Below are 9,742 nucleotides of genomic sequence, written 5' to 3'. Positions count from 1 at the left end.
AGGGAGGAGGGAGGGAGGGAGAAAGGAAGGAAGGTGGGAGAGAGGAAGGGAGGAGGGAGGGAGGGAGGGAGGAGGGAGAGAGGAAGGAAACCAACCTTTGTTAGGCACTTACTGTGGCCCTGTGGCTAAGTGCTTTTTACAATTATGATCTCAGTGGATCCTCACAGCAGTCCTAGGAGGGACGCATGGTTATTTTCCCCATTTTACAGTTGAAGACACTGAGGCACAGAGCTGAAGTGGGCAGGGGCCCAGGCTCCCACCATTAGACTTGACCTCAGGTCTTGTTGACTCCAGGCTTAGGATGGGGAGGCTCCGTCCACAGTGGCCCCGGCTGCCTCCTTTTCTGGCAGCTTACAGCCTGTGGCCATTCTCTCTTCTCTATGTCTCTAATATCCCTGAATCTTCCCCACTGTTCCTCTCACCCACTCCCATCACCTCTGCCCCCAGCCCCTGGTCTCCCACAGCTCAGTCAGCCTGGGAACTCCCACGGGAAGCTGCCTGACCGTGGAACCCACCATCAGGTCCCAGGCCCCATCCTCAACCCCTTCCTGGCCACCCTCCTGAGTCTCACCCTGGAAAAACCAAATGTTGCCCTGTGGATCCTCAAAGGCAGCATCAAGGCTAGTGGGCAGGCCTTGCCAGTGGCGAGAAGCCAGGGCCGGGTAGCCGGGCTGCAGCTGCCCAGCCCTCAGCCTCCAGACAAAGCCCGACTTGAAAAAGAACAGTTCCCCTCGGATGGTGGCTGCAGCATCAAAGTCTGTGTCGCAGGCGTCTGGCTGCAAGGGGGACATTGAGGCAGGATTGCGGGGGAGGCATTAGAACTGGTGGGCAGTGGCAGGGGGGCTGGGTAGGCAGCCGGGGCCTCACCTCCAAGGAGATCTCGTTGGTGTCTATGTCACCTGGCTGGGGTGGGGGAGGTGCTTTGGGGTGGGGCCTGGTGGGCCCTGGGGCTGGAGGGGCCAGGGTCGGGTGGGGCTCTGGGCTGGGCACAAGCCGCTGTCCATAGAGGTGCTGGATGCCCTGCTGGTCATCTGGGCTCAGGCTCAGAGGGTAGCGGAAGGTGTAGAAAGGGGACATCAGAGCTTTGGCTTCATTTGAGTGCTGGAGGCCCAGCACGTGGCCGAACTCATGGGCGGCCACCTGGAGCAAGTCTGTGCCTGGGAGGGATGGGCAGAAGCGGGCACAGGAGCTTGCAATCCTGGGGCCTTGACACCCCAGCACCCAGCCTGGAGGCAGGGAGCCCCATCCAGGGGACAGCCAGTCGTCTGCCCCATCTCAGTTCCCTCAGGCCCACCCCCCACCCATCCTTCCTTATTTTCCCCCAGCCTCACCATCCATCTTGCCTCTGCTTCTCCCAGCCTCACCATCTACCCTGCTTCAATTTTCCCCAGCCCAAGGCTCTCATACCCAGGTTGTTCCCAATGGTCCAGGTCTCATCATAGTCAAAGTGCACATCCCCCTCCCGGTGGGTCTTGGGGAAGAAGGCATGAGCCAAAATGCCTCCAGGTCCATCGAAAGGCAGATTGTCTCCGTGCCAGTACCTGGGGAGAAGCCGAGGTCAGGAGGCTCTGCTCGGCTGCCCCTGGCCTGGGACATTGACAGGGGGTTCATTTCTGTAGCCTAACCAGGAACCAGGGCCCCCAGAGTGCTTCCCCCACCCCCACTGCTGGGGTCGGCGAGAAGGGTGACCTCTGGCCTCGAAGTGCAGTTCTTGGATTCTAGTGTACCTGTGTATGTGACCTTAGACAGGTCTCTAGTCCTGTGAAAGCGGAGTTCTCCCCCTGCCTCCACCCCCTCAGAGCTGTCACTGTGATCAGTTCAGTGACTTAGACTTGCTTCCTGTTCAGTGCCAGGGCCACCCCACAGAACCCCAGGGAGCTCCAGTGACCCACCTGAGGTTCTCCTGGGCACATTCAACACCCGACAGCCACTGGAAGCCAGGTGTCCTGGTCCTGATTTCCAGGACAGGCCTCTGGGATCCTCAGCACAGGCAGGACATGGAGCCAGCCTAAGGCTAGGGGTAGTGCCAGGGGTGGTGTCAGGGCCCCTGCCCCTATACTGGGCGCTTACCTAGTGAAGTCAATCATGATATCTGCCCTGCCTTCTTGCACCTCCGTGAAGGTAAGTGGGGTCACATTGCTCCATACACGTAAGGCCTCTGCCATCATCTGCTGTACTTGCTCCTTGACCAGCTGCCAGGGGAACCGCATGATTCTGGACAATGTTGGAAGACATATTGGGGCTGGGCCATGAGTCAGAACCCCCAACTCCAATCATGGCCAGGAAGGAAGGAGGGAGGGAGGAGGGAAGGGAGGGAAGAGGGAGGAAGGGAGGAGGGAAGAAGGAGGAAGGGAGGGAGGAAGGAGGAGGGAAGGGAGGGAGGAAGGAGGAGGGAAGGGAGGGAGGAAGGAGGGAGGAGGAGGGAAGGGAGGGAGGAAGGGAAGAAGGAAGGAAGGAGAGAAATGAGCATTTATTAAGTGCCAACTACATGCCAGCCTCTATGCTAAGAGCTGTTACAAATGTCTCATTTGGACATCACAACAACCCTTTGAGGTAGAGGCTATTATGAGTCCCATTTTACAGTTGAGGAAACTGATACAAATGGAGATTAAGTGACTCGCCCAGGGTCACTGAACTAATAAGTGTCTGAGACTGAATTTGAACTCAGGGCTTTCTGACTCCAGGCCTAGTGCTCTGTGCCCTGTGGCACCTCCAAGTGCCTATGGAAGGCCTCCAGCCTTGTCTAAATGTCTGTGCAGAAAGGCTGTGTGTGGAGGGAGACAGCATGAGAATGAATGAAGGCTAGGCCTCCCTCCTGCCCTCTCTTCCTTATCCCCCTCTCCTGGAAGGTTACCCTGGCCTCCTCCCATGCCCTCCCCAGCTTCATCTAAAGGAGTGTAGAGAAAAGGCACTTCTGCCAGAGGGTCCAAGTGTATACAGACACCATCCGTATACTGGGGCCTCTGGAGACATTGCCCCCCTACCTGTAGGTAAGGTTGACCTTCTCCCAGCGCCCACCAGACAGCACGAAGCGTTTTTGCCGGTTCTGGAGGCGCAATCCGCGAGGCAGGTTGGGCACACCACAGCGGGGGCGGCCCTGAGCTGTGGCCCACTGAGGGGCAGCCTGCATGGGAAGGATTGGCTTGGAGGCTGCAGCCTTGGGGACATCCTCAAGCCAGGGTCCATCCTCCTTGAGTGCTGAGTCCTGCATAGACAGCAGAGAAGCCTCAGAACCCCCCTCCTCCCAGCTGAGTGCTCCCTGCCCTCCCAGCTGCACTGGGCTGGATCTCAATCCCAGCTCTGACTAGCAGCAAAATCACCCGCTGTTCACTCACCAACTCTCTGAACCTCTCTCCTAATCTGTTCAGCCCAATAAACCTTAATCACTCCCTGCTGTGGACAGGGCTCAGCACTCAGTACCTGACCACAGAGATGCAAGTTAGCCAGGACCTGCCCTCAAGGAGCTTCCATTCCACCAGAGGTCAGGACAGGACCCAGACATGGGGGTTCTCACACCTGCCTCAGTCGCTGTCCCACAGACTAGATATGGCTGCCTCATCATTAAAAGGCTATCGTGGTATTTTGAGGGATTGACTGGTTAACTGTCCTCCTGGAGATCCCCCTGCCTGTCAGAGGGAAAGAAAGATTGAACAAGTAATAGAGAGAAAGAGGAGGCAGGAAACTTTCCTGAGAGCTCATCTTGTGAACAGATTCTAAGAGAATACTTGAGTCTTCCCAAGAAGGCTGAGAGATGGAACTATGTTACACAAGGCAAAGATGAGCTGCTCAGGATTGGGTTCAGGACCTTACTCACAGCTGAAACATTGTAAACCATCATGCACCTCTGTCTTTGACTACTTGCTACAATGTTAATAAATTGTAGCATCAGTAACTTCGATGGTTAATTTAAGCCTAGGAGAGGAGATAGACATGTAGAGATAAGTAATTACATTCTTTAAGGAAAAGAAGTTTCTCTAGTTTTAAAAATAAATAATCTTTAATAAACTGGGGATGTAGGCCCAGAGCTAATTGTTTAATGAGAAGATGTTGTTTTAGTAACCAATAAGAACACACCTGCAGATTACCTTGGGACTCAAGGTGATAGGAGGGGATGTAGTTTGCCCTAAAACCCTGCCACACAGAAGTGAGGACCCAAGAGCAAACAGTGAGAGCTCTTCCCAAAAGAAATGGACTGCCTTCCCTAAGAGGTGGGCTCCTGTCACTGAAGCTGGGTAGCCACGTCTCAGCAAGGTTGTTGAGGGGATCCCCATGAAGGGAGGAGTTGGGACAGACGCTTTCGAGTTCCCTATCAATTCTGAGGATCAGAAACTCTATGTGTAAATTCATATGCCCTAAGGAAACACCATAATTGGGATGGGGAAATCCCAAAAGACTTCTTGGAGGAGGCTCCAAAGACCGTGGACCCAAACACAGATAGGTTAGGAGAGTGGAGATAGGTAGAGGCATTCTAGGTGAAGGCCAACCTGTGGGAGCTGGAGAGTGGGGAGTAGAAATGGGGATGCTATGGCCAGAAGGAAGGAGAACCTTGTACCTGTTACATCCCTTTGTCAAAGTGAAAGCACCATGTAACCACCAATGGGAGCTACTGAAATCATTCATGAGTGCTCTCTTTATTGCCATGGCTGGAGGGCACCCCAGGAGTACTCAAGTATAACTCTCTTTTTATAGGAGGGGAAACTGAGTCCCAGAAGGAGATGGGATCTGCCCAGAGGCACACAGTGGTGAAGCTGGGTCCTCTGCCCTAGGGTCTGCCTGCCTGCCCAGCCAGAAGTCACCCCCAGGCCCTGGCTCTCACTTTCCATTGCCCAGCTACACCACTCAGGCTACCATCACACTACTGCAGAAGCCCCTCGGGGGCTTCCAGCCTGGGCTGCCAAACCATCATCTGTTGGTCAGTTGCCCATCTACCTGGAGGCCTCTTTATGCCCTACACTGAGTGCCAGGGGAGCTGAATGTTAGATGGCCACATGACCCAGAGCAGGATACAATCCTCCTCCAGCCCTGGCCCATGGCATGGTCTCCCCTGGCTTGGGGTTTTCTGCTGTAACTGATGGGACCACTCTATGGTTCAGCCTTCCTGCCTGAGGAGAGGATCCCAGGTCCCTTGGTCAGACAGGCAGCTTGACTGTGATGGGGAAGCATACCCAGGCAGGAGCCAGGATGCTCACAGAACACATTCCTTCTCCTTTGGAGATCTCCAGGGCCTCCCGCAATGCCACCCCCCAACTTAGCCAGAGAGTTTCTTGGCTATCTCCTAACAGTGCATGTCTTTGGGGGTGGGGGCAGAGGCATGATAGTGAGCTGACCCTCCTTCCACCTCCCTGGTCCTTGGCTGGCCACACCAGACTGAAACGGGAAGAATAAATATTTGCACGCCCCTCTTACAGAATAGCAGCCTGGGATAAAGAGCCCCAAAGTGAGCCCCGGCAGACCCAAACACATTGGACTGAACAGAGGAGCCAATGGTGTTGATGAAATGGAGCCCAGTTCTGGTCCTGACTTGGCCACTACCTTGCTGGGCAACCTGCAGTAAGTGTCCTTCCCTCTCTGGGCCCCACTCGCCATATTTCTAAGATGAAGAGGCTGAATCAGATGACCCATTTCTAAGTATTGACTAGCTGGAAATTCTTGGGTCTTCTGTCTAACATCCAGTGACCAAGCAGCTGAGCACAGCTGGCCAGTGGCCCTCTCTCCAGGCTCCTGCAGGGTCCTCCTGCCAGACCCATGCTGAGCCCAAGGGCCCCCCTTTGTCTCCTCCACTCCAAGCCCCAGGCCCTCTGCCCTGCCTCTCTCTCCAAGCCCCTGTGAGGCTCTGGGGACAGTCTTGCAGAGGGGGCTGCTGGAGCAGGGCCAGGCCAGCCTCGCCAGGGGACCCCAGCTGGCCACCAGGACACATGGGCAGGCTTCCTTCTCTAGGGCCTTCTCTCTCGGGGGGTTAGAGCAGAGACACCTGCTATGACCAGCCCCATGACCCTGGCTGGCTCCTAGCCCACAGGCTGCCTCAGTCAGCCATTGATGCTATGGAGGCCCAGGAGGGAGAGGAGGAGGGAGAAGAGGCAGCAGCCCCAGGGCCGGCCTTTGGGGCAGGATGGTAGAGGTAGCCCCAAGTCTCCCCTCCTGCTCCTACCCTTCCTGCTCCCCAAGAGCCTCCAAGTAGGGGGGAGGAGCGCTGAGGGACAAGGGCACCAAGGCAGAGAGGGAAGTGAAAGGCTGCGGGAGGGGGAGGACTGAAAAGGGGCAGGGGGAGGAGGGGGAGAGGGAAAAGGAGGAGGAGGGGGAAGGGGAGGAGCAGGGGGTTGGGCTAGACCTAGGCAGGGAGGACACCCACAAGGGCATAGTGCAGTAAGCCGGGGCGCAGCGCCTGGGGGCCCCGCGGGGGGCCGGGCCAAGGCTGGGGGATCTGGGTGCCCACCCCCAAACTGATGCGCCGCAGGAAGGAGCCCTTCCATCTCACCCCTAGCCTCTGTCCCTCCCGGGGATCTGGTGGCACGGCCGAGTGGGGGCTGCGGGGGCGGAATGGGGCCGGCCTGAGACTCACGGGCTGTAGCGGGGCCGGCCGAGCCAGAACCCGGTTCAGGGACGCGAGCAGCAGCACGAGCAGCAGCAGGAGAGCTCCGGGGAGCCAGGGCAGGCGGCGGCTGTGGGCCGGGGCTGGGGCCATCCCGGGGCGGGCGCCAGGGGCCTGCGGGGCGGGCCCGGAGCCGGGGTGACTGCGGTCCTTTATAGGCTCAGCCTGTCCCGCCCCTCCGCCCTCCCCCCCCCCCAGCCCGCCGAGGTCTGGAGGCTCCCCCTCCCCCTCCCTTCCCTCCCTGCTGGGGCCTAGAGGCCCCCCTCTCCCCTGGCTCTGCCCCCCTCCCCGCCTCCCCGGTCCGGGCCTGGCCCTGCCCCCCTCCAGCAGCACCCAGCCTGCCTTTTGTTCGCTCTCTCTCTCTTCCTACCCCCCTCTGGGCAAGGAGGGGGAAGCCATTAGGGCGGTCTGCCTCTGCCTTCCCCCCCCCATCTGAAGGGCACCCTGCTGCAGCCCTAATCATTAACAGACATCCCCCCCCCAACGACTGGTGGTGCCCAGGAGGATGCGGCAGAGGAGGCCGATGGCCCAGAACCCTAGTGGGGAGAGCCAGGCTAGGGGCATAGAGCCAAGGAGGTCGAGAGTACTAGGGGCTAGGGGCTCTGGGACCGGGCAATAGACAGCCAGGGAGTAATGGCTGATCCTTGCCCCCCACCCCGGGGAGCTAGACTGGGGGGTGGGGTCACTTTCTGGATAACCTCCAAACAGGAAACATCGTTATGGCCACAGAAGGCCCCTTGTCAGAGGATGCTAGACGTTTGTGGTCAGTCCAGAGCAGACCTGACCTGGAAAGAGCCAACCCCAGAGGACACCCCCCACCCCAGATACTCACACACAGAAGGAGCTGGGCCTGAAACTAGACCAGAGGGAGCCCCCCAGTGCATGGTCTTTGGGAAACCCAGTGGGGCTGGCTGAGATCCCAAGCCGCCCCCAGTGGGCCTGCCTGCCTCCTTCTGAGTCACAGCTCCCAGACTCTCCTGGTCTGCTCTGGCCTCTGAGCTCTGTTCTTTGGAGTCTGGCCACCTTGTCCAGTCTCCTCAAGCCTCAGCCCCTTCCTGCTGCTTCTACTCCTCAGCTCTGACTCCACTGGCATCCTCTGGCCTCTTCTCTCCTCCATGGGCCTCAGTTCTACTCACCGCCCTTTTCTGGCCTGTTTCCTAGGGTCCCCTCTGGCTTCTGGTCTCTTCTGATGTCCTCTGCCTCTGACCTCTGATTGCCCCCTTTCCCCTTTGGTCTCCTCTTCCAGCCTCTGGCCTCTTTCTCTGGCCTCCTCACCTCTCACTTCTGGCCTCTTCCTCTGGCCTCCTTCTCTGGCCTCCTCTTTCCGTCTCTGGACTCCTCACTTCTCACCTCTGGCCTCTTCTGTTTACCTCTCATCTCTAGCCTCCTCCTCTCGCTACTGTGTGGCAGACTTCCAGAGATCTCCCAACATAACTGAGTGATCTCACATGGCTGACTAAGGTAAGAAGAAGCATCTTACTCTAGTTTCTGTAGCTCTCAAAGGTGTACCCATTGTCTCTTCCATGTGGGCGCAGACTCTCCCCTGCTATAGTTGGTGACCCCTCCCCCTCCCTGGGATTCCAGGTCAAGTTCTCCTCCAGAGCCTCTGGACTCTCCCCAGGGTTCTGGGTCCTCCCTCTGGGGTCAGTTCCATTCCATAGAGACTGGTGGACAGGCTGGTTGTCTGCACCTATCTTGCCACCCACCAGCCTGTCTCACTGGGACGTGCTGAAGTCCAGGCGAAGCATGCTGGCTCTGCCAGCAGAGTGTGGGGCTTTGGGCCAAGTTCTTCACCCACCAAAGGAGAGTGGTCGCCCACATGACCTCATTGCCAGGCCCTCCCAGCCCTGAGCCTTCTGTTCCTCGGTGATGTCCCTTCTGGGGGGCAGACTGCTCTCGCCAGCTCTCCCGTCATCCTGTGGGTCACCTGCAGACTGTGGCGCTCAAAGAGTCCCGGCTGCACGGCTGTAGGAGCCATTTCCAGCAGAGATGCACTCTCCAAAAGGCCGGAATGTGGAGAAATGCACGAGCAAGGCTGAGGCTTCGCTTCCTGCTCTGCAGACTGGCAAAGATGGCGGCTGGAGGCCTAACATGGCCCAGGAGGCCAGGTCACGGCCCCCACTCCCTTTCTGCTCTGGGCCCATGCAGGTGGCTCAGGCTCTAGTGCATTAATCCACCCCATCCTCTGGGGACAAGTGCTTTGAAGCTTAGATTGTGACTCATGTCCAGATCTTTCCAAAGAGGAAATTACAGGGTTCTTGATAGTAACAGCATGCATTTATAAAGTGTTTTAAGGTCTGCAGAGCACTTTACAAACACGATTTCATTTGATCCCCACAACAACCCTGGGAGGTAGGTACTATTATTATCATCACCTGACAGATAAGGAAACTGAGGCAAACAAGGTCATGTGACTTGCTCAGGGTCCCAAAGCTAGTAAGTATCTGAGGTCAAATTTGAACTCAGATCTTCCTGACTCCAGGCTCCATGCTCTGTGGACTGTGGTACCACCCGGATGTGAATATGAATGGGACAGGTATTTATTTCCTATACAGAAGAAAAATGCTAAAAATAGGGCACTCCCAGAATACATTGGGGCAGCAAGGTGGTACAGTGGATAGAGCACTGGGCCTGGGGTCGGGAAGACTTGAGTTCAGATCCAGTCTCAGACACTTGCTAGCTGTCTGACCCTGGGCAAGTCACTTAACTCTGTTTGCCTCAGTTTCCTCACCTATAAAATGAGCTGGAGAAGGAAATGGCAAACCAGTTCAGTATCTTTGCCAAGAAAACCCCAAAAGGGGTCTCAAAGAGTCAGACATGACTGAAAATGACTAAACAAAAAAGAATGCATTGATGGAAATGCTTGAAAACAGGATTCAGTAGCTTAACTTACTCTTCCAATCTGCTGGGAGACTGATATAAAACCCAGGCAGAACATGAAGCAGTTTGCTGCCTTTACACTTCACCTCAGCTCTACACTGTCCCCTCAAAGTCCCTGTGTTTTGGCAAACCAGGCCAGGAGCTCGGGTTCTCCCTCTGCAGGTGGTCGCTTCTCTGATGCAGAACCTTCCCTTCCTGCCAGGCAGCTCCATTCATCGACCCAACAATCTCTGGACCTTGTCAAGAATGGGCTGGCCATGGTTTCTTCTTTTT

General features: G+C 56.8%; 1 protein-coding gene across 1 annotated transcript; it reads right to left on the bottom strand.

Moving 5' to 3' along the window:
• Nucleotides 1–42: 42 nt before the first annotated feature.
• Nucleotides 43–8,733, bottom strand: LOC114030812 (stromelysin-3-like). The gene is made up of 10 exons (XM_027845713.1): nt 8,548–8,733; nt 8,388–8,505; nt 7,061–7,287; nt 6,560–6,955; nt 2,985–3,205; nt 2,071–2,214; nt 1,408–1,541; nt 868–1,157; nt 572–776; nt 43–172 (listed from the first exon to the last, which is right to left on the bottom strand). Exons 1-10 carry the CDS (start codon nt 8,731–8,733, stop codon nt 162–164), a joined length of 1,932 nt encoding a protein of 643 aa, XP_027701514.1. The 3' UTR covers nt 43–161.
• Between the last annotated feature and the right edge of the window lie 1,009 nt (nt 8,734–9,742).

The sequence above is a fragment of the Vombatus ursinus genome, unplaced genomic scaffold (assembly GCF_900497805.2).
Source record: "Vombatus ursinus unplaced genomic scaffold, bare-nosed wombat genome assembly UNPS02015012.1, whole genome shotgun sequence".
NCBI classification, from domain to species: domain Eukaryota; kingdom Metazoa; phylum Chordata; class Mammalia; order Diprotodontia; family Vombatidae; genus Vombatus; species Vombatus ursinus.
This window is presented reverse-complemented; position numbering and strand designations above follow the sequence as displayed.